At 41.9% G+C, this 25,786-nt stretch overlaps 1 protein-coding gene across 8 annotated transcripts in view; it reads right to left on the bottom strand.

The window, feature by feature from the left end:
• The window catches only part of cacna1bb (calcium channel, voltage-dependent, N type, alpha 1B subunit, b), a 228,843-nt gene extending 210,267 nt beyond the window's left edge, over positions 1-18,576 (bottom strand). For 7 of the 8 annotated variants that reach the window (XM_036140038.1, XM_036140044.1, XM_036140039.1 and 4 more), the window contains exons 1-3: positions 17,792-18,575; positions 13,540-13,645; positions 7,372-7,511 (exon numbers count right to left, since the gene is read on the bottom strand). In XM_036140038.1, coding sequence (XP_035995931.1) covers positions 7,372-7,511; positions 13,540-13,645; positions 17,792-18,060 — 515 coding nt within the window. In that variant the 5' untranslated portion in view covers positions 18,061-18,575. Of the gene's footprint in view, positions 1-7,371; positions 7,512-13,539; positions 13,646-17,791 lie in introns of all 8 variants that reach the window. The other variant, XM_036140040.1, reaches the window with a different exon arrangement.
• Positions 18,577-25,786: the final 7,210 nt, after the last annotated feature.

Genomic DNA, 25,786 nt, shown 5'->3' with positions numbered 1-25,786 from the left:
ATCCATAAGGGCCAGTGGGCCAGGGCCCAGGGGCACCAACCATGGGGGGCCCCACATGACACATGCTTTAAAAATATATTTTTCATAAATTGTTACATTATTTATTTGAAATTGTTGAAAGACCGTGCATTATTCGTTTTGTGAACACTGATGTCACAATAATAATAAATGATAAATAAATCAAGATTTTTTTGATTTCAACATTTGAAAATGAGATATTTGAATATTGCTCACTGCTCATATGCCTACATGTTGTTGTGTGGGGGGAGCTTTGAGGTATAGTGCCCAGGGGCACCACATTGTCTTAATACGGGCCTGGTCACACCAGAACTGGCCTGTATTTAGCCCCATTTATCGTCCCATCACCTCTGATCAGCTGAAGCAAAGCATGCCCATACCATGATACATCCACCGCTGTGTTTTCCTTCAGAGATTGTTTGCTCCAGATAATATGCAATGTTGTTATTTATTTCAGCACACAGAGTGTTTTGCATGGATTCATGAATATTTGGCCTTGCAATAGATTTCTCCCACCCGAGTTAGGAATCTCTGCGGCTCCTCCATAGCTGTAAGGCTCTCGGCTGCTTTTCTGATTAATGCCATTTGTGTATAATCAACAATAGTCTTTCATATTTTTAAATGAAGAAAAAATACTTTACTTCACTAGGACTGGGGTGTTGGAGAGTAGAAAATTCAGGAACTTCATGAATATTTCTTAAGTATGTTGACGATTGGTGTTATTCATGGCATTCATAAAAAATTGGGAAACACATGTTGGTAGATAATTTCTATTGCAATCTTTAAGAAAGTGTATATTTTTTTGTCCATGGGAACCATGGAGCACAAAAAGCTAATTAATCTGGGGATTTTGTCATAAACAATAAGTTTCAGATATGAGTAATAGTGGTTCACAGGTAAAAATAATATTTTACGGTTTATTATATTTTACGGTTTATTATCTGAACGGATGTTCAGCCCTTGTCTATGGAGGACCAAGTCTTCCATATCTAAAAATAAATACATGAATAAATAAATGCTCAATACATAAATAAGCATACAATTAATTGCCACCAAATTAATAAATGTAGGTATAAATTAAATTATACAGTGAGACATAAATGTATATATCTCTTTTAATTAGCTTCTTTATTTATTCGCCTTTGTAATAATTACCTTATTTATTTATAATATAATATATAGGGTAAAAAAATACAAAGGAAGAATAAAACAGACAAAAATATTATAACATGCACATAAATAAATACTTAAAAAAGTAATTAATAAATAAAGTTGAAGATTATAACGGACAATAAATAAATAAGGTAATTATTACAAAGGCGAATAAATAAAGAAGCTAATTAAAAGAAATATATACATTTATGTCTCACTGTATAATTTAATTTCTACCTACATTTTTTAATTTGGTGGCAATTAATTGTATGCTTATTTATTTATTGAGCATTTATTTATTTCTGTATTTTTTTTAGATATGGAAGACTTGGTCCTTCATACTTGTCTGCCCACCTCCTGATTATTTAAACAACACATGAAAGACTGGAAAGGAATGAATAAAATCAAAATATCCCCAGAATATCCATTTTGCACCAGCACAGCCACGGTTTGTCAAAAATAAAAGCAGAAAAATGTTCAGGGATGCAGGAGGAATACTGTCGAGGCATCAGTAAACATGGAGATATAAAATAAGAGCCACTCGGCTGCTGCCTGCAGGACTGAGCACTCTGCACAGCCTCCGACGGAAAACCAGAAGCCTGCGTCGGCTCTCAGAGTAATGGCTCTGCTCCAAAATGTCAGAAACCTTGTCTTCCTCCTCGTTCTGCTCCTAATGAGCAAAAGCTCCTTCGTAGGATTTTTGTTTTTCTTTTCTTTCTGCAACCTGCCTAAAGAACGTCACCCAAAACAACTCGTTTGATTTATTTAAATTTCTGGACTCTTCAATCAGCATTCAGATGATTTTTGTAAACATATTTCTGAAAAATGCCTTTCACTTGAGACTATTAAAATTACATTATAAAAAAATAATGTGGTTAGATTCTTAACCCCCGTGTTTTGCCCGGTCGTGTCCTAATCACGGCTAAATGTTTCTGAGGCCGCCTCCCGCTGCTCTATTGATTAAGCCTGAGGCCACACAGGCAGATTTATTCTCTTATTAGGGGCTCCTAATGTCTGATCAGGGCAGATTAAAGGTCTGCCACTGCCTCCAGCTACACTATCATTTAGACCCTTTCATTAGGACCTGATGGCTGTATCAACATAATTAGCCTCAGGATGGAGCACTGGAAAAACACAGCTGCTAGAGAGCTAACAGATTTAAAACCAATCTGGAATGCTGTAAGAAACTTTGCTGATTTCTGCTTTATAAGATCACTGATCTTTTTTAATAAAAGTTTGAGCTGGATCGTTCCCCGGAGCAGTAGGTTGCATCATCTCATGTCCCATGCTTAGATCAATGACTCTGATCACCCACAGTCTTGTTTATTAAGACATATTTCTTTTTAATGATCAAAGCGGTGATTGACAACATCCATCCAAGGCTCCGATATTAGTGGATTTCTCCCCTATTGACTATTCTGGACCTAATAAACGCCCCTAACAGGACGCCAGAGGACTCAGCTGCCTTCAGATAAGCAGCTCAGAGGTGTTTAGTCCATTTAAAGCTAACTCAGGTGCGTTCCCTTTCAAAGGAAGTTGCTTAATGCCTCAGCTCGCTGATAACCTGGGTGGCCACTGTGACGGCGGCACTGAGCTATATTATACACTGGAGGGCTGATTTTGCCGAAACACTGAAGTCACTGGCCGCCATCTTGCTACTCCCTACTCTCACAGAATCCCATAGGATTTGCTTGCAACAACAAGCAGTTTTCTGGCTGAGTGTAAAACGTTTCATAGGTAATTCTGTAGTCAGTGGATGTACTAACACTATCAACTACTAGGAAATTAGGTGCTGAAATATTTTACATGTTATTCATATTATATATACATATATTTATATATATAAATATGTGTATATGTATATATGTATATATATGTATACATATATGTAAATATATGTTTTTGTATATTGTTATATATATATATATATATATATATATATATATATATATATATATATATATATATATATATATATATAAATTTAAATTTAAATAAAGAGGCGGGTCAGAAAATGGATGGATGGATGGAAATGCTAAATATTTCAGCACATGAAATTCTCAGTACTTGATATGTTTTAGTACATAACATAAAAGTTATGTACTAAAGTTATAAAAAGAAAATCCACGTTATTCGATGCTGTAGCGCACATATTCCCTAGTTACTGGGGGAAAATAGGGAGTACCAATATGGCGGCTGGTGGCTTCAAAGCGACTCGTTCTAACAGCGGGCGATTAGCACTCCACTGTATAATAGAGATCAGTGGACGGCGGTCGGTCGCGGCAGTCGTGACGGCAGCAAGCGTCTACTATGGATGACTGATGCTAACCAACCAATAGGGAGCAGTTGTACCCTTAAGACCCACCCCCTTCTCATTTGCATATTGAGGCAGAAATGCATACAGAAAGGGTAAAAATTACAAGCATGAATAAATAGGGTGAAATAAATGGGCTACAAATATAGAAAGCAAGAAAACAGACAACAATATTAAAACATAGATAGAAATAAAGACATTTAAAAACTAGGCAATTAACAAAGTTGACAAAGATGATGAAAAATAAATAAATTAGGTGATTATTAAAATAAATGAGCTAATTATAAGAGACATCATATGTATGTCTGGTTGTATAATTTAATTACTGCTTACATTTATTTATTTGCTGTATTTGTGTGCATTTATTTTATGATTGTGGATTATATTAATTTTAGATTATGTCAGAGTCGGTCCTCCATAGACTCGTACCTGTGGTCAACTTTTAACTAGCTATGAAACACATATGGAAAAAATAATATCAAGCCATTAACATTGAAGATAAACTTCTGCTACATTAAGTTTTTGTCCTTTTATTAGGAGTTTATTAATAGTATTCATCATACTACTGACCGCAGGTACAGTTCAAACAGCAGGGGGTGCTGTTGTCACAAATGGAAGACATGGATTTTCTGGACAAAAAAAAAAGGTAAGGCATGTAAATTGATGTGCATATTAGTGCATTAAACTAAATTTAAATGCTTATTCTATTATCCTTCCATCCCCCAATTACGTAGAACTTTATGCCTGAGCGATCATATTAAAGCTCGTGAGTGGAAAACGATCCAGTGTGACGCAGGAACTGCACAGTTTCATCTCCTCACGTCCACCTATGACGTGTCTGCTATCAGGACTACCAGGACTACCTGTCGCCGTTGAAACTACGTCCAAAAGGTGGTGTCAGCGATTCCACATCCACGAGGCCTCAGAGGAGAGACACCTCGATTCCACAGGAGCAGGTCGGGTGAAAAGGAGGGACGAGCAGATAGAGAGTCAAACGTATAACGCAAACACAGGGACAGAAACCCGTTTTACATCAAGGCACATTATCTGCTCCGGTTGCCTGGAAACCAGAGGGAGATACACTCACATGCACAGAATAATGGTTAATTTGTCCCCAGCTGTGTCAGCAACGGGTGGTCAGAGCTGAAGAGCTGCTTTTCCCGTTTTAGTTTATGGAGGAGGGAGAAAAAAATAAAAAAAAGCCTGAAATAAAAGCTGATTTTGGAATCTTCTATCGGTGCCGTGCAAAAATGCCGAAGCACTCCTAATTTATGGAAACTTCCCATCCAGGGTCAGACGTTCTTGTGGAACGTTAAATTGGTACTTCTGAAGGTCTTCCTTTGTACTTTTGCTCCTTTTCTTCTCCCAGTTTGAAGCACAAGCCGGAAAAAGCCCAAACGGTAAGCCCAGCAGCTCCGCGGCAGTCTGACACTTAAAAATTTCTCCCACTCCATGGTTATTTAACAGGAACGCAAAAATCCGATTACCTCAGATCCAAAAAACAAGAACAAAAATGTCTCTGATCACATGCTGGAGTAAAAAAATAAAAAAAATAAGGGGTATGCCTCAAGAAGTGAAAAACTGTGGTTATAGTCATGCAACTTAAAGCCAAATTAAGATATTTTAATACATGGTCTGTATTTATGTTTACCCGCCCTGCAGTGGCACATGGAAATTAGGCGGTGGAGATTAAAGTTGTTTATATTTTTCCTGACATATTAACACAAAGTCCTTTCTACAATCACACAGCCTAACTGAACAGAAAGCGCTTTCTTTCATATTTTCTATCTATCTAGCTTTCTATCTATAACGAGTTTTCCTGCAGCTATGCTCGCTCCATCCATTTTCCCATCAGCTCTGACCAGCTTCCCTGTCTCTGCTGAAAGGAAGAATCCCCGCAGCCTGATCCTACCACCACCGTGTTTCACCATGAAGACGACGAGAAAGGAGATGTTCAGTGTTATCCTGCATTATAAAGCCCAAAAAGTTGCTTTCAGAGAACGGCTGCCTTTATGTGATGATTTCATTTTGCACAGGTTGCTTACTGGGTAACTTCTGGATGGTTTTATTGTGGGATATTAGAGTAAAGGTGACTTAACACCAATGGAGCCTCAGATTTAATCGTTTTGTGTTGATCTAGCAGATAAAACACTGGCGTAACGTATTCCTGTTCGCTTGATTCGGTTTCTTTTAACCCATCCTAACCATGGCTCTGGATCTCTAACCACAGGCGAAGAAACCTTTGAGATGAGGGGTGGAAAAGGAGGAAGAGTTCAGCTATTTGTCCAAACATCTGGGAGAGCCTCAGATTTACTGCATTTAGTTTTGATTGCTGCTCTCTTACTGACTTCCCATGACTCCTTTCTAATAAAAAGTGATGCGGACGCAGCGGACCGTTATATGCACCCCCCCCCCATCCAATCCCCAGAGTATGACAACTTCCCCCACAGGCAGCAGCTAAAAGCATCGTAACAAGGAAAGAAAACACAACTTTTGGCTGTAAAAGCATCTGTTAGAGGACTCAGAAGCCAATCTGACCAACAGCTGTCTGCTACCCAGCATTTCTGAAGCCCAGATGTACCGTGCATTCTGAGACGGTGCCGCTCTCAGCAGTCGACAGCAAAGCGACGGGGACGGCGCCCCCCTAAATCACAGCCAGCACAAAGAGACTAACCACGCAGACACCCGAGGGACATTTAGAGGGACCGGTCCGCCTAACGTGCGTCTTTCTGGGCGACTGGAGGGAACCGGAGCAGCTGAAGATGCCAGCTCCACACAGGCAGGCCGTGCAGAGATGAATTCTACGTTCATGGGCTTACAAAGCAAAAGCTGAAGATGAATTACCCGAACAATCGTTTAAAAAGACAGCAGAGTTTCCCCGTGGTGCCAGAACAGAAACGTAAGAGTTGAGTAACACGGTGATCAGCTCCAAAAACAAACCCTTCACACAAAAAAATGGTCTGTAGGCAGCCGGAAATCTGCACGGTAATGTGGGAAAAACACTTGTGAAGAGTGGAAAGGCATTCTGCAGCATCAGATACAGCGCTGGGAAAAACTATCTGCTCCCTCGCAGATTTCTGCTGTTCTTTATTTTTTTGCCACACTCTAATGTTTGCGATGAAAGAAAACCCAAATACATCCAAAAAAAAAGCAGCTTTCAAACCAGCGTGTGTAAATCATGAATTGGTCCGTCGCCGTGGTTAAACCAAGTCGTTCCAGGTTAGTTAAAGCAAATCACTTAATTAGAAACCTGCCTGGAAACATGAAGTAGGCAGAAATATCTCAGAAATAACTGACTCAGATCTCCGAAATTTAAGAACAGACACAAAAACTGTTGGGGAAATATTGGGCAAAAATTGAGTTTCAAAGCCAAAACCTGACCGAAAAGGAAAGAAAGGCCTGCCTCACAATTAAAAAAAAAAAACATGAAAAAATTAAAGTCTTCATTTTGGGAAATTATTTAGAGACATTCTGTGTTTCCTTTTTCATCTGGTATAAAACTAGCACCGCATTGAAGCAAACACTAACATGGCCTAGTCAAAGTCTGGTGTTGTGATGATGTGTCGTGACCTTAAACGACCCGAATTAAAGCTCTTCTGCAAAGAAGATGTAAAATATTCAGATACTGTATTAAGATCAGATATTATAGAGTGGTTCAGGGTGTGTCTGGCATTAACATTTTATTTTAGCTAAACACTAAATGTGCACTTCTTCACTTCAGCGTAACGGTGACGTAATCTCAGAGGAACGGGTCACTTGTTGAACAACATTCATGCTGAGAAACGGCTGCCTTGAAGGCAGCAAGACTGACTCTGAGAAGGCGGGGGGGTGGGGGGGGGCACTCTTTCAATTACGACATGCGTTGGGAGGAGGGGAGGGGGACTCACCCTGTGAGGACGACCACGAAGTCCATTACATTCCAGCCGTTGCGGAGGTAGGAGCCTTTGTGAAAGGCGAAGCCCAGGGCGATGATCTTAATGGCGGCCTCGAAACAGAATATTCCAATAAAGTAGGGCTCCGTGTCGTCCTGGAGAAAAACACAGAGGAGGAGACGGCGTTTTTTTTTTTTCTCAGAGCTAAGAGCGTGCGCCCAGTGAAGCATCAGAGGAAGCAGATGGCGAGGGGAGAAACGTACAGCTGCTCGCCCAAAGTATTCAGACCCCCTGAAACCTTTTCACAGCTTCACAGCCACAAACCTACGTGTATCTCGCTGGGATTTTATCAGATAAGACAAAATCTGAAAAGTGTGGCATACATTTAAATTCACTTCTCTTTTTTTTTTTTATTTACTGTGAAATGCCCTAAATAAAATCTGGGGCAACAAACTTCTCCTCCAGAAGTTCCCTAATTAGTGAATATGTTTAATCTAACCCCATAAATCCAGCCGTTCTTTCAAGGCCTCCAAGGTTTGGCCATTTGTGCCGCGTTCAGCCGTTTGCATTTGCGCCTGTTGGCCGTTGTAGTTTGAGGGTTTATTTATTTATTTATTTTTATTTTACTTATTTTTCCTTTTTTTTTTCTTTTTTTCATTTTTTTTTCTTTTTTTCCTTATTTTTTTCCTTTTTTTCTCCTTTTTTTCCTTTTTTTTTCCTTTTTTCCTTATTTTTTTTCCTTTTTTTTCTTTTTTTTTCCTTTTTTTTCTCTTTTTTTTCCCTTTTAGTTTCCCTGTAGTTTGAGGGTTTAATTATCTAACACAATGCAAAAAAAAAAATTTTTTTTTAAAAAGCTCAAGGGGTGTGAATACTTGCTTGAGGCACTGTTGACATGCAGGAGCTTTGATTAAAGCGAATACTAAAAACACAGGCTGGTCCAATGTGGCACACGATCAGCCCAAAGCAGAAGAAGAGGAGAGGCAGCGGTGTCCAATGTGCGGCCCGGGGGCCATTTGTGGCCCACAGGAGGATTTTTTTTTGTGCCCTCGGCTAAATGCAGTTTTAGAATGGGGCTAAATTAGTCCCAGTCAAACCAGTCAAATAATGATAATAATAAAAAAAACAGGGATTTTATTTCATGTTCAGTTTATTGTTGAACATGTAAAAGTAAAAAATAAAAAAAACTGTTTCTCTCCTGCGCTTCTTGATGCTGCTGCAGCTTTCCCCTCATTCCAACTGCGTTGTGACCCCCCCCCCCCCCCCCCACCCCACAGCAGAGAATATCTCATGCCGACCGCTACCTCCTCACTCCCCCGCTGTTGCTCCCAGCACCCTACAGTCTGACCCCCCCCCCCCCCCCCACCCACCCACCCACTTCAGCCCCCATTACATCCATGATCACATTAGAGCAGCGGAGACGCAACAATAGATTAGAGATTTTTACTGCCCTGGCTGAAAAAAACAACCCATCCATCCATCCATTTATTGATCCACCCACCCATCCATCCGTCCATCCATCCATTTATTGATCCACCCACCCATCCATCCATCCATCCATCCATCCATCCAACATCCATCCACCCATTTATTGATCCATCCATCCACCCATCCATCCATCCAACATCCATCCATCCACCCATTTATTGATCCATCCACCCACCTATCCATCATCCACCCATGCCTCCATCCATCCATCCACCCACCCATCCATCCATTTATTGATCCATCCATCCACCCATCCATCCACCCGCCCATCCATCCATCCACCCATACCTCCATCCATCCACCCACCCATCCATCCACCCATCCATCCCTCCATCCATCCATCCACCCACCCACCCACCCATCCATCCATCCATCCATCCATCCACCCATACCTCCATCCATCCACCCACCCATCCATCCACCCATCCATCCCTCCATCCATCCATCCACCCACCCACCCACCCACCCATCCATCCATCCATCCATCCATCCATCCACCCACCCATCCATCCATTTATTGATCCATCCATCCACCCATCCATCCACCCACCCATCCATCCATCCGCCCATCCATCCATCCACCCATACCTCCATCCATCCACCCACCCATCCATCCATCCATCCATCCATCCATCCACCCATCCATCCACCCGCCCATCCATCCATCCACCCATACCTCCATCCATCCACCCACCCATCCATCCCTCCATCCATCCATCCATCCACCCACCCACCCATCCATCCATCCATCCATCCATTCATCCATCCATCCCTCCATCCCTCCATCCATCCACCCACCCATCCCTCCATCCATCCACCCACCCATCCATCCATCCACCCATCCATCCTGTCATCCCTGACTGCTTTATGGAGCTAACAGGAGGTAATGTCCCTCTCCAGCACCCCCCCCCCCCCCACCCCCCCTTGGCTTCAGGGTGCCCTTGCATGTGCAGGAAATACTTTTAGGCCAGCATCTAGGAGCCACCCTGATCATTTCTGCAAAAACCATGGCAGCAGTTTTAGTCCCGGTTCCCCCCATACTGCACAGCTCCTCTCCAGGTAGGTACGTAGCCGTCCTACAGAGGAAGCTCGTTTCTGACGCTCGTACTCAAGATCTTGTTCTTGCAGTTATGACCCGTGTCTCATACCCTTAGTTCTAGACTGGATAAAAATGGGTGAGTAAATGGAGAGTTTCACCTTTCTGCTCAGCTCCATCAACACAAAGGCCTGGCAGGGATGCACAGATTCCTGCAGAAAAGGCTCTGATCCATCCAGGCATCTGTTGCTGCATCCCAAAAGGACAAGATGCTTGAACTCCTTCAATGGCTGCAGAGACTGACCCCAAACCCAAAGGAACAATTTGCCTTTCCTGTGAAGAATTGCACCCTTAGCTTGGTGGAGAGGTCCGGGCCCTTATGTGCTCATGGGCTCAGTGAAGAAAGAGCCGAGCCAAAAAGCAAAACTCTTAATTTACATTTAGAGCCTCTGCTATGGTCGAGAAATCTGGATCATGACCAAAAGAACGAGACAATAGATGCAATCGGCTGAGATGAGCTTGCCTTTGTAAGAACCGCCGCTTGGAGGACCCCCAGAGGGCCATTTGTGGCCCTTGGACTGATTCTGTGCGCCCCCCCCAACTGCAATTCAGGATTGATTTGGCCCACCGGCACAATTGTTTTGACGCATATGGACACGTTTTTCCTTGTAAATAGGGCCAAATTATTACAAAGTTAAAATCCCACAACTGAAAATGTCAGGTACAACACATAATAACCACATTTTTACGTTCTCTTTAATTTAAATAGGAAATAGGACCGCGTCTATCCAATGACTTCTACTCAAATGCAAACTTGAGTGCATCAAAATCCGCATTGAAATATTATTTATTAAAATTGGCTAAATACAGGAAGTGATTTTTTAAAGAAAGGACAGACCCAAATCCTGTTTTGATTGCTGCAAATATTGAAATAGTTTTTAATTTACTTTTTTCGATCGAGCCCAAAAGAATTTGCAAACTGCATGGCCGTCTTTTTAATGAGGTAAACATGCAAAACCCTTTTTATTTTTTGGGTCTGCAGGGATTTACACCTCCCCTTTCTACAGATACCTATATTTTTTTGTAGCAGGTAAATATAAAATATATATTTTTTGGGTAATTTTAGTTGGTTTTTAAAGCACATTTTTGGCCCACATGGTGAAAAGTTTGGACACCCCTGCCCTGGAGTGGATTTCCCTCCTCTACCTGTTTCTGAAACGTTGATGACAGAAAGATGGCTTATTTACCGGTTCCTGGATAAGTCAGCTAAAAAAAAAAAAAATAACATCCAATCAATTCCAGCAGTCTACAAAGATATAGACGCGTTCATACGACGCGCCGTACAGGAGACGAATGGCGTGTTAGAAATACCCAGATTTCTGTGCTAATTGATACGATTCATGCAGCCCTAACAAACAAACAAACAACAAAAGCTCTCCTCCTGTGGGGGGGTTGAGGAGCCACATCAATAAAAAGCCTCGACGGTTTGGTAAACATCTATTAAAGACAGACCAGTGGACATACATTCAGAAAACAGCTTAGACACTTCAGACCAGCGATGAGTCTGAAGCACACTCGGTGAGCGGCTTCTCTCACCACCTCCACTCTCAGCGCGCCTCCTGGTCTGTTGACAGAGCATCCACGTATAATAGCTGATCCCTAGGACTAATTAAAAGCCATCTTGTCATGTTACATCCTCGAGGTGGAGGAGGCAAAGAGAGGATACTTGTTTTTCCTCTTTGTGTAACCTCGCTAATCGCTTTTTTTTCATGTGCTGAATACCGCTTTATGCAGCTGGAACCTCCTCCTAGCCATCAGGAAAAATCAAAATGCAACTTTTTCCCCCATGTAAACGGGCTGTTGCCGTTGGTTGTGAGGTATTAAGCCATGAAGCATTGCAAACCCGCCGAAGCTGCAACATCCTTCGATACCAAGAGGGTGCAAAGTGCTAATCTGCGTTTGTTTAAGATGACGTAAAGAGCTGCAAGAAGCCAAAGCAGGAGGCTTAAAGACTGGGCAAAGCAGAACCTGCGACGTGACGAGACCAGAACCGGGCGGATCAAGCAGTTGAATAAACATGATGTGCTACTGTAACCTTGCACACTTTAAGACGTACAACAAAGGATTTGTACCCGTCGTCGTGTCCTTTATGTTGGGAGGGAGAGTTTCTCTGAAGATACGAGTTACTCTCCAGATCTTACAGCTTATGTCCTAATGCCTCTCCATACCGTCTCATCTCTCACAGTTTATCATCCGTAAAACCTAATCACAGGTTACTCTCACAGAACCTACAGCTCACTTTCCAAAGCGTGCACGTTGCCTTTTGGATAACAGGGACGCTCAAAAGCTGACATGTTGCTTTTAAAGAACTCAAAGTTTAAGTTTGGTGTCACTTTATGAAAATGACTTCCACAAAACTCACTAATTAGCAGCTAAACTAACCACAAACTTAGAGGTTATTTTCACAGAACCTCCATTTAGCTAATTTCCAGAATGTCTCCTGAACCTGTACATTACCCAGAGTTTACCCAGAATCTACAGGTTACTTAAAAATGTAGGTTACTGCTAGAGAGCATGCAGAATAGTTTCCCAAACTTAAAAGTTGCTTTAGTCTCATAGAGCAGACGGGTTACTGTCACCAAACCTTCAGGTGAGCCGTACCCTGAAGCAACAAGTTACTGGTTTCTAGTTTTCACCCAGATTTACAATTTCCTACAGAACCATAAGGCTACTATCACAGAACTTTATGGAATATTCCCCAAACATATACGTTACTATCAGGTAGCATATTGCAGAGTAGTGTTAAGGATCTAACCGGATCTTACAGGTTTCTTTTAAAGAACATTTAGCTTACTTTAAGGGAACTTTGAGGTTACTTTTAAAAACCCTACCTGGAACTTACATGTTATTGTTGCAGAATTTCTAAGTTACTTTTACAGAAGTTGCAGGTTGCATTCTGGAACCTGCAGGTTATTTTAACACAACTTGCCGATCAATGTTACAAAACTCACAGTTCGGTTTGTGGAACTCAAAATCTACAGGCAACTTTCAAAAAAATCTAAAGTTACTTTTCTGACTGTTGCACTTATAGGTTACTTTTATGCAGCCCAGGATTTACTTCTGCGGACGAAGCGTTTTGGTGACGAAAAATGACCTTGAAGTTAGATCAGTTTCACAGAATTTACTGATAAACTTTCAGGATGATTTTGCGGCAGATTTGTTTTTGCTAAATATAAACATTACTCCCCAGGAATTTACAATTTACTTTCCCATATGTTTCAGCAAATTACAAACAGTAATGCATATCGCCACCATTGTCATAGCTTTTAAATCATCATATAAATAAGAACAAAACGTAAAAAAAAAAAACTGACTGTAGAAAATAAATTTGTCCTCTATAGAAATTTATTTAACAAGAGTAAGCAGCACGGGTTTATTAAAATAATACTGTCCTGAAAGGTTAATCACATCTAAATCAAAATAATTCCAAATCAAAACAAAAGCGCACAACCAAACTGTCTTTTAGCAGTTCTGACAAGTCTGCCCTCTCCAAGATGGCGGCGTCAATAACGAGTAAGACTGCTAGATATCAAGGAGAGCTGGAGAAACCACATAAAGAATAAGAGGAGAGCAGGAGTTGGGTTTTAAAGCGGCGCACTCACCAGGCGCTCCGACATCGGCGTCTTGTCACTGGCGGGTAGATGTTGCTCCAAGGCCAGGACGATGCAGTTGGCGATAATCGTTGCCAGGATCATGTACTCAAACGGAGTGTGAGGGGTTAAGGGTCATTCAAGACATTTCAAAAATACAAATGATCACTTTTAGTTACATTTATAGAGTAAAAACAACAAAGCAGACAGTTATGGAAACAACAAGGTTGCACAGCAGCTGTAGAAATGACATCATCCAGCATGCTAACCTGAGACTGAGCATGAAACCTAACGTCGCTTTCTCTCCACTAAACCCCTAACCTCAAATCATTACGCTGCATTTAAGGTTTTATAGTATATAGAAATATACCAAAAATGCCATATTTATGATCCTTCCAGACGGTTGACCATTTCCAACCATTTGAATTGCCGTCTCATTCACATTCACAGGGTCAGCGCTCGAGGGTCAGGGCTCATCATGCATTACTCAGTAGGGGGCTTGTAGCTACAAAAGCATGGATGTATATCTATTATTCATAAGCAACGCCGACTAATTCAATGAATCAAGCAGAAAATGTTTTCTTAACTCTTAAGCTTTGATTTTTAGAGCTTTTCTGGGTATTTTTTTTTTTTATCTTATTTTACTTTACTATTGAGCGGAGTGGGTGGCTTAGTTTGAAACAACTCAAGAGACACAGCTGTCTGCTCATATTTGTCAAAAAAGAAAAAAACTCCAACTTCCTTGTCCCGGCCTTTTTACAGCAGAGATAGATTTAATTAGCCAGAGTGATGTTCCTAAGAAAATATGGAAAAGAGTTACTCATGGCTTTAAATAAATCAGTTATTTTCAAGGCAAAGTGTCTGTTTCCACCAGAAAATTGGTTTATGTTTCTTAGAAAACAGGAAAAAATGTGGGATCTTTTTAATTATTATTATTTCGTGGCACTAGAAGCCCTTGTTTGACAATAGGCTGATAGGAAATGGGATTAACATGCAGAAAAGGTCCACAGGCCGGGACTTAAACCCAGGAAGGCCACGTTGAGGACCGAGGCGCTGGCTCTCACCACATCTCAGAAAATTTATGTCACTTTTGTATAGTTTACTGAGGGTCCATTCAAGCGCATTTAATGACAAAAATATCGATGTACGCATTTCTCAATATACATTATTCCCTCATTAACTGTAGGGTACAATTGAAACGTAAAATTTTAACAATTTAAACGCATTACTTTTGTTCCTTGAAACACATTTGTTAATTTAGATGCTACTTATTTAATAATCTAACCTGTGACAGATTTGGACTCTTAATTTGAAGAGCATCACTGAACATCATTTTAAAAATCCAAGGTAAAAGTAGCTCTTCCGGTTTGCCCTCTCGGCTCTGGAGAGTTCAGTACTGCCAGTCTTTAAAATCATAAAGCGGCAGACATCTTGGATTGATTTAGCAAAGAGGAGGCTGCTGAGTAACGGACGATCCAAAGATTAATAAAGTAAAATGCTCAGTAAGTGGTCGCATGAAGACGCATTCACCTAATACGCTGCATCAGAGGCTTGTAGGCCTACAGGTAGGGGCAGCGCGTTCTGGCAGCTGGTGGTCTGTCCATTGGGTGATTTATGAAGAACTTAAGGCGGGTTGGATAGATTTATCACTTCTACTTTTGAGGAGCAAAGACTTATTACGGTAAGAAACTAAATGTGGAGTTTTTTTGCGCTCCAGGGAGATTTGAGAGAAAACTCTTAATCTAACAGCAATGAGAGACGATCTGAGAGGAAGTAAACATCTATAAATTAAATCCTTTTAATATATTTCCTTTTCAAATTCAGGGGTGTGTGATGCAATCCCATTCTAGACTCAAATTTCTAACTGATTGCATAGAAACCATAAAAGATTCTCCTTCCTTCAGGTCACATGTGCAGGTTGCCAACTATAAGGTCCAATCGGTGCAAATATTCTATTGACCCAAGTATAATTAAAGCTCTTAAGCAACTTTGACCATGCTTGCTATATTTTAAAATTTTAACGGTTTTATTGTTGTTGTTTTTTTGGGGTTTTTTTTCAATCGCTGTTGACATTTCTGATTATTATTAAGCGTGGGGGAATTGTTGACGTGTGGATTATGATGTGACTGCATTTGGCTGCTCCTGTGGACCAAATATTTCCCCTGGTTGGACACTTAAGAGCTGAAAGCATTAAAATGTAAATTCAGTCAGGTGAAGTCCAGCTCTCTGTGAGCCTTTTAAACCTAGAATCGGGTTTCTACGTCTGCAGGACGGCTGAAGTACGGGGCTAAAAACATGGTCCAGCTTTCAGTGCTTTCATCTGAAACGGCAGCAGAATCCAAAAGAAAACTGTTTGCATTTATTTGTGTGCAAATTGTCTAAAAAGTCTACAAGGTTTCTGCATTAAAAGTCATTGCATTCAGTAGAAATCATTCGCTCTGATGTATTTTTAACCTCTCTCTCTATTTTTTGTGTCTTTGGATATTATCAAAAAGTTTGGTTATTTCACTAATTGAATTAAAATAGTGATGTTTGCGATGAAAACCCAAAATTCAGTTTCTAAAAGAATTAAAATATTACACCAGACCAATTGGTAGGAAGCGCCGTCTATCAAAGAAATATAAACGTACCAAAAACTATGACAATGTTCAGGACTTTCTATGAAGATGAGCTCCTTTTGCGCTGTACGCTGCATCATGGTGGAGGCCATCGGTCTTCGGCTCTGCCGCTGTGTTCAGGAAGCTCAGCTTAATTTAATATTGGTTCAAAGCTCATCTCCATTCTTGGTTCTGGTGTCTCTCATGTTCCTCTTGACAGCATCCCATTGATTTTCCATGTCGTTCGGGTCCAGACCATTTGGTGGTCAATCATGCACCATAATACCACCATGGTCACTTAACCTTTGGCAGTGTGGGCCAACACAAAGGTGTGCCGGAAAATGAAATCACCATCTGCTTAAAGCCTGTGGTGCAGTAAAACTTCCTGTTAGATGGCCGCCTCAGCTTTGGATCAATGCCGGCAGGTGGCACGGCTTCTCATTTCAACACTGACTGGAAGAAAAAATCCTTTTGGATTCTGTTCCTCTCCTCTCTTCTTTCCTGACGCCAAGTAAAAAGGCTAAACTGACTTTCATTTGAAAAGACTTTGGCCCACCGACCAACAGCCCAGATGAGACCCTACTGATGTTGCAGCCCACATCCTGGCCACGTCTTTCTGGTCGACACTTAAACCGCAGGTTTTGCTTTACAATCGTGTAACGACTGTGGCCATCTCCTTTTCTACCACAGGTTTTCCTTCCACTAAACTTTTTCATACTTAAACGGGGCACTTTCAACCGCCAGCTTTATAAGCAATGTTTGTTTTTTTCTGGCTTGCTTTCCTTGTGGACAGTGTTGCTGACTGTCTGCTGAATTACTGTCTAGTTAGCGGTCTCTTCCATGATTGGGTGGATCATAAAGACACAGCAAAGCATTTCTATACTCTAAGAACCCTGAAATGATTTACCAATAAAAAAATGAATCGTGGGTTTTCATCAGCCATAATCATCGAGATGATCGGAAATAAAATGAAATTTTGTTTCAGTTTTTGAACAGAAATCCTGAAAGATTCTTCTGTTATTTAAATAAATTAGCTTTTTTAAATCCTGGCCAGTTCCCTGAACCATTTTCCTCCTCCTTACTTTTAAAAGCCAGTGAGCAACATGGTGAGGTTTTGGTTACTGAAGTGGACATTTGTTTTTCCTGTGATGAAGAGCAGCGTGGGCGAGTTCAGCACCGTGGAGAGCGACTCCAGCTCAGCTGCCCAGGCGGCGCAGAAGTCGCGCTGGACGCGCAGTTTTGCGCTTTCCTGCCATAATTTCTGCGCAAATGGAGCAGAGATGAGTGAAGAGCGATCAGATAAAGGCTGTTTTTGCACCTCTTTACTCATCTCTGTCCACCCGCAGCTGCCAAACCAGGAGAAACGTCTGATCGCTGTTAACTAGAACTGCTGCGGAAAAAAAAAAGCCTTGGCAGGTGACGTTCTGACAAAGGGAACCTATCAGGGAAACACAATGAGGTCTTTTCACCTGCTGAGCAAAACACTGTTGCGTCAGGGTTAGACGGAGATAAGGAGCGACAGGTGCAGCCAGGGGAGGGGATGAATAAAAGCAGAGGCTGGAGCGCAGAGCCGCTCGTTCAAACTCCGGAATGACATCAGTGGATAAATGAGGGAGTAAATGTAAAACATTCTGCACAATGACTGTCAGCCCGCTCGGGAAGGATATGGCCACTCTGTTATCCGCTTTGCATACTTCCTGATGAGGTTGTCCTCACGGAAGATGAACAGGGAGCGGTTGACCGTGAGGCAGTTCTGCTTGACGGGGTTCGGGTTGTAAATGGCCATGGTTCGGGCTCTCTGGGCCATCGACTGCTTGTACATCCTCTGGACGCCGCCGCCCCGGGCGCCCCCTCTCCCGGCGCCCGGTCCGCCTCTCCCTCCGCCGCCCGCGCTCCCTCCATAGCGGGTGGGTAGATCGTCTGCGAAGCGAGCCATTCTGGAAACGCACAGATCCGACAAGAGGGGAAATCCAACCTGGTGTCAGTGGGAGTGAAGGGGAGACGCATCACCACAAGCACGCTTCATCCAAAACCGCTGCCTGGCGTTGTGGACAGGAGGGAAGGACCGCGTTTGGAGAATAAAAAAGGAAAAATGGGTGGCCTGGCTGCAAACCACCTTATCTTGATCCTTCCCATCTATTCATCCTCAGGGGAAAAAAAAACCTTTAGGAAAAAAACAAACCTTCAACTTTCATTGAGGCTGTTGCTTCCACGTCAGGGGGGGAGCTTCAAGAGGAGGAGAACCAAACCCTGCTTCACCCCCCAAACCCTGACAGCATCGTGTCCACAGACCAGTTGAAGCGTTCGCCGTCAGCTTCAAAAAAAAAAAAAAAAAAAAAAAGGGAAAACAACTTCCTCCTTCCCCACACCCGTCCAGCCTGGAAACAGCCACGGAAATCTGGAGAGAAACATCAAAATAAAAATCCTCCAAAAAAAAAGCAGCCGAGGTCCTGTGATTCCCGTCTGATCGCTGGCTGGATGAAAAGCGACTCCTCTCTGAGGAGCGCACGGCAGCGCGCATGTGACCGGAGCGGGCCTATCGCTGGCGGGAGCGCACAGACGCCGCCGATTAGAGCCGGAGAAACCTAATGAAGTTTAGCGAAACCCTGCGGGTCCAAAACATCAGCCTCTGTTCATATTCCTGCCAGCATAAACACACGGAGGCAAAACAACATGCAGCCATTGTAAGAGAAACGCCTCAGTTCTTACATCTGGGAATAACAATAATAATAATAATAATAAACCATCTCCTGGTGACCATGTGGGCCAGTTCTGGTCCACTCTTCTTTACAGCTTTGCTTCGGTTTGTTCGGCTTCACAAACATTTATTTCTGCACATATTTCAGACACGCCGGCACCTGGACATCTGGTTTCTGTGTCCCACATCACCGCTCCTCCACCTCTGGGCACCTGGCAGGAGGTACGGATGGATAGGTAGAAAAACTGGTCTGGACTTTACGACAACTGGGAATCCCCACTCCCTAATCCTCCAAGGTTCTGGGACCACTGAATAAAGCACGTATCATGGCTCCACCACCACCGTACTTAGTAATTGGTAGAAATATGGACAAACCTGTCTGGACTTTAAACGCCCCGTCCTTGCTCAACAACTGGGACCCAGGATGTTGGATTACACTGCAAAAACGGAACTTAAAATAAGTAAAATGTTCTTAAAATGAGTGTATTTGTCCTTGATTTGAGCACGTAAATAAGATTATTTGCCAATGGAATAAGATTTTTTGCACTTAAAATAGGAACAGCTCATCTCCATCACCTTATTTCAAGTGCAGGATGTCTAATTATCTTATTTTGGGGGTCAAAATACTCATTCCATTGGCAGATAATCTTTTTTACCTGCTCAAATCAAGGACAAATACACTAACTTTAAGAACGTTTCACTTATTTTTAGATCAGTTTTTGCAGTGTAGAGAGGAGAGAAAGTTTCAACAACACAGCTGACTGTCAGACTGTAGAAGGTGTGCCCCCACCTCTCCTACTGACCATGAGAACCAGAACCCAAACCCTGAGTCTGAGCGGGTATACAACGGATGGATCGGTAATTTTAACCCAATGTTTTTCTTGTTTACCAATTTAGGTTACGGTTCTGTTCTGTCAAGAAACTCTTTGGTACCTTTGACGTTTATTATTCGATGTCCTTTTAACTATTTTTTGGGGGGGTTGAAAACCAAACCCAGAATGCTGGTTGGAACCCAGAACAAAACCCTGTTGTGGAGAACCAATGAGGGCTGGATGGGTTCCTGTTAGAACCTAAGCTGAGCTATGTTGACCTAAACCGGGTTGTTTTTGCTGCTTTACAAACCCAACCCGGCTGCTTTAGTCTTTCTCCTTCAACCCTTCTAAACAAGAAATACTTTTTCGGTCTTTTATTAACTGTTCTGACATGAACTGTCTAATATTTACCATTCTAACCCAGGCCTGTAGACGACGAGATGGAGCATTGCAGGTTCTGTTTCTGGGCAATCCCTCCCCTACGGACAGGAAGTTGCCTTAAACGTTGCCTCCTTTTTTAAACAGTCTGTGAAATGATGGAATTCATGGGTTCGATAGATGAGATGGCCTTATAGCCGTGATCGGGTCACTGCTGGTGTTTTTCCGCTCTGGCGTTGTTGTAACGTTCGCCTCATTTTGAGACGTGCAGGAGAAGACGGCTGTTTTCTGTTTAACGTTCAGAAACTGACTGACAGCCCCTCCGACATCCTCTCCTGAGAAGACGAGCAACTCGACACTTGAGTAAAACTAAAAGTATTCACACTGAAAAACCGCTAAACTGGAATCTGCCTACTGAGCAGGACGGGATTAACACACAAAGAACAGGCTGACATGAGCAGGTTAATTACTGCAGGTGCTGAGCAGCGTCACTCTGATAAAACCGATGGCCGGCTCACATTAAATTTGACCAGCATGACTGTTTTGTACGAAACCGTGGATGTTTTTTTAGAAATGAATGCTGAGCAGCAACGACGGCCATTTCTGATGTCTTTCTGCCCCAACTCATTTTAAGAATGAGGAACTGGTCGGATCGCTGAAAGTTTCCCTGCCAGGATGGACGCACAGCAGCTGTTGCTTCTCCAAGGTCATAGCTTTTTTTTCAAGGTCATTGCTGATGATTTTTATCTCTGGCATCAATGTTTGACAATTCTAACCTGTAAGCAAAATGTTGACTAATTTACTCCTCTGTGCAAATAAACCACAACATTTGGTAAAAAAAAATGTTTCCAATAATGAATCATGTATAAATCAAATAGATGAATTTGCAGGAAACAGTTGCAATGTTTTAAAAATAAAAAGAATATCTCACATCAGGAGCTTAAGTAGGACGCCCTCATTGTTAAACGAAAAAAAGGCAGAAACCTTTTTTGTGCAATGTAGTTCTCATAGTAGAATAATTTTCTAAATTAGAGTTAAAATCATCAGTTTTGTGCTAAAAATCCATCCGTGACACCATCCATCCATGCAGGGTTGCTGGGGGGCTGGTGCCCATCTCCAGCGGTGATGGGGCGAGAGGCGGGGTCCACCCTGGACTGCTCACCTGTCCATCACAGGTGCAGCAGAGAGGAAAACCTCCACGCACAAACAATGCTAGCGGGAACGGAGCTAACCGCTGCTACACGATGCAGCCATCCTGAAATCAGTCTAATTTATTCAGTCAGTAACTGCATTTGTCAACGGACACCTTAAAGAGCAAAAAGTGGGTCAAGATGGAGCAGATCTTTGTCCATCAGGAAATAACCTGACCTTTTATTCTAGTCGTAATAGGGCAAGCTTTAATTAATGCTGGGGGGGAAAAAATAACTGATTTTGTTAAATCTCTTCTCTGAATCTGAAATGATGCAAGAACACAAACCTTTAAAAAGAAAAAGTTAAACAGTAGCATGATAACTCAAGCTCGATATATTTTACCCCTTTTTCGCCGAACAGAAGAGAAAAAGTTTCACATTTTGGTAACCTGTACCAAATGTTTTCTTCTACCTCTGGTGATGCATGAATGTTAAAGTTTTTAATCCAGATTAAATAACCTTTTTATGGAAGCTTAAACCACCACTATTCTTACCAGGAGACCAGACAGCGGTCTCTATGACCCTCTGCATGTTTCAGGGCTCTCCCTGGTTGAACACACCAGAACCCAATCCACAGGTCATTAGCAGCCCTCTGCAGAACTACATGCTGTGCTGAGGAGTTAATTTAGCCTTTTGTGTGAGCTGTGTTGAAGCAGGGACACACTGAAAACATGCAGATCACCAACCCTTAAGGCATGGGTTAAGCACACTCCTGCAGAGCTGCTATCTGCTCCAACACCTGAGCCAAATGAAGCCGCTGCAGAGCTGAATGCCTGAATGCCGGTGAGGGATTTCAGACATTTGATTCAGGTGTTTTGGGGAAGGAATGCATGTAAAAGTTGCAGGATGGCAGCTCTCCAGGACTTGCTGGACATCCCTGGACTAGGATGACATCTGGTGGTTTGGTTGCCGTGCTGCAATGACAACCTTGCATCCAATCTATGCATGTTTAGAGTTTTTTTTTTTTTTTTTTTGATGTGCTTTCCACACCTTTGGGTCAATGGGGAGTTGTTCAGCGTGTCGTGTTTCCACACGGCCTGGCGGACACCGTCTCCCGCCGCAGCCCTGCTCGCCCCCTCTAAGGTTAAAACCGTGTCGCACTGCAGGCCGGTTTGTTGGTGAACGGCTCTCCATGACGGCTCCAGTGATCCCTCGGTGTTGGCGTCTGTCTCCTCAGCGGGGCTCGGGTCCTCCTTGGCCCGCTTTAAAGTCCCCCGCCTCCTGTCAGGTAGCTGAACCCAGGTGTCCTCGTACTCCGCCCCCAGGGTCAGCATCCTCCAGGACCCAAAGGTGGCTGCGCGCATCGCTGGTTGATTGTGAGGTAAACAAGATAAACGAAGCCAGTAAGAACAGGTGAACAGACAGAAAGACTAACAAATATTATTAAAGAGTCCAGTGTACTGCACAGTGCACCATGAATAAAATGATCCGATAATCATTAATAAACTATAACAACTTCAACAAGAAACAAAGACTCATCAATTAAACCACTACTACTACTGACAATAATAATATTATTATTATTATTATTATTATTATTATTATTATTATTATTATTATTATAACTATTGCATGTACACAGTATGAGTACAAAATAAAAATTTACTTTACAAAAACTAACTTGAGAGGTAATAGATAAATAAGTCAGCAAATGAGGAGGAGGGAATTTAGTTAATCGTGGTTTCCGTTTTGATCACTTGAGATTTAAATGAAACATTTCAGTGCAGCATTATTTACCGAATAAAGACATTTTAAAATGTTAAACTTCCCGCTCATTTGACCTTCGGCTCCCCCTTGTGGTAGGCTCACATAGCAGTCAAATACTTTTTACCCAAAAATGAAACTTTTAACACAAAAATATCAAATAACTAAGTAAAATAATATTATGCATATATTATTCATGCCATCTAATCTTCTTTAATCTCAATTTAAAGAAATATTGCAGTGACATTTCCTCACTAAGACCAATGCAAACTTTTTTTTCCAATTTTGAGACAAAAAATTTTTAAAACATAGTAAAAATTTCTGAACAATGTCACTGCAGCTACTACACTATTGCCAAAAGTATTCACTCATCCATCCAAATTATTGGAATCAGGAGTTCCAATCCCTTCCATGGCCACAGGTGTATAAAATCAAGCACATATGCATGCAGACTGTTTTTACAAACATTTGTGAAATAATGGGTCGCTCTCAGGAGCTCAGTGAATCCCAGCGTGGAACTGTGACAGGACACCACCTGTGCAACAAATCCAGTCGTGACATCTCCTCCCTCCTAAATATTCCAGAGTCAACTGTCAGCTGTATTAATGTTTGGGAACGACAGGCCAACTCAGCCATGAAGTGTTAGGCCACGCAAACTGACAGCTGTCAGCGGATGCTTAAGAGCATAGAAGAGGTCGGCATTGTTCTGCAGAGTCAATCACTACACACCTCCAAACTTCATGTGGCCTTCAGATTAGCTCAGTGCGCAGAGACCTTCATGGACTGGGTTTCCATGGTTGAGCAGCTGCAGCCAAGCCAGACATCACCAAATGCAAAGCAAAGCGTCGGATGCAGTGAAGCACGCAGCACTGGACTCCATAGCAGTGGAGACGCGTTCTCTGGAGGGACAAATCACGCTTCTCCATCTGGAAATCTGATGGACGAGTCTGGGTTTGCCGTTTGCCAGGAGAACTATCTGTCTGACTGCATTGTGCCAAGTGTAAAGTTTGGTGGAGGGGGGATTATGGTGCGGGGCTGGTTTTCAGGAGCTGGGCTTGGACCGTTGGACCGTTAGTTCCAGTGAAAGGAACTCTGAATGCTTCAGCAGACCAAGACATTTCGGACAACTCCACGTGTTGACGCTGCCATCATTAAAGGGCTGGAAATGCTGGGTTGTGACGAAGGAGTAACAACATAGCTCTCTGTTTCGTTTGGCCTGAGTGCAGTGCTCACCAGAGCAGCCTGTGGCCCTTTATTAGCAGATTGCGCCCACCTGTGTAAATCTCCGCCCACAACAGGAAGTCAACAAGAACATCAACAATAATATTCAACACCCCCACTTGTTCTTATGTTGACATAATACATTTACATTTCAGTGCTTCACATTTACATACCAAAAACAAAACATGCAAATTTGTCCATTCTCATTTTAGTTACAGGCTTTGTTAAAATATCAGCCACCATTTCTGTTGTTGGAACAGTAGGAACAGTCCGAGTCTGGCCCCTTCCCAGAAGAGTTGAAGCTGTTCAGCTGCAAAGGGTGGACCAACGTCATCTTGAACCATTATGGATTAGGAATGGGATGATCACATGGAAATCAAAGCAGGGGAGCAAATACTTTTGGCAATGTCGTGTGTGTATATATATTAAAGAAAGATGTTCTCAAAAATAAGATTTTTTTTAGATAGCGTTAGCTTTGTAGCTAAAACCTAGCACTTCCAAAGAAAACTTTAAATTTGTCATAACTACAGATGTTTTAAAAGAACAAGACGTTTGTTTAATGCTTTTGTTTAATTGGAATAAGATAAAAATCACTAATTTAAAACCAAATATCTATACTTTTTCAAATTCACATCCTCCTAACTACTGATAGCTTTGAAGCTAAGCTAACAGCTTGGTGACTAGACGTTAGCAACTACAGCGAAAGGGACCCACAGGACTGTTAATAGCTTCTTTATCTATTTATCAGCATGTTAACTAGTAGAAGATGTAGAAGTTGGTGTTCTGTCTTTTTCAATATCAATTATGTTGTTTTTAGCATTTTACACAACAGGCATTTTAAGTTTAACTGGTGTATGAACATGTGCTGTACTGGGTTATAAGTTAGAGTTTTTGCACACATTTTAAATAAATAAGAACATACACATCGCAAGATAGGTGTTGCCCTCATTAACGCACCTGTTCATGTTCCCCAAGCATTCAAGTAAACATGTCCGCCATAAAATCCCTTTGTGCCACAGATAATTTCCCAACTGTGTTGGTTTTCTCATTTCAAGTATAAAAATAATCTGGTTTTCCACATTTTGTTTTCCACTTGTACGTAGAGGCATGAACTCCAACTTGGAAAGTAAGATGTTCCTCACCGTCCTCCACCTCAAAATCCAATATGGCCACTGCTTAATCTGATCTCTGGTAGCTGATTTTGTCATTAAAATCAGTCAGAATCATAATTTCAATGCACGAAGGGTGGCCTACAGTCATTGGCTACTCAAACATGCAATTAGAAAACTAAAGGGTTGGATTTGACATCATTCTGAGATCGTATAGGTAGCAAAAATAATTTCACGTGCTTATTGCTGTTAGCAACACAATAAAAACACACGTACATGCATACACATTTTTAACAAGTTCTTATTGTAATATAACCAGATTACAAAGATGTTCTAAAACATTATGTGAAATATAGTATAAGTTCTCGTGAAGAATACAGTTATTACTTAAAATAGCTAAAATCACACAATGCTTTGAAGGCATCAGGTGCAAATGATTAGCAGACATAGGAGAGATGAGATATTCTTTAACAGACTTTTCATTTGTGTAACAGCAGCATACTAAACTATGTACATTCTCCTTATAAACGCAAACAGGCTTTCTAGCAGC

The sequence above is a fragment of the Fundulus heteroclitus genome, chromosome 8 (genome assembly GCF_011125445.2).
Source record: "Fundulus heteroclitus isolate FHET01 chromosome 8, MU-UCD_Fhet_4.1, whole genome shotgun sequence".
NCBI classification, from domain to species: Eukaryota; Metazoa; Chordata; class Actinopteri; order Cyprinodontiformes; family Fundulidae; genus Fundulus; species Fundulus heteroclitus.
This window is presented reverse-complemented; position numbering and strand designations above follow the sequence as displayed.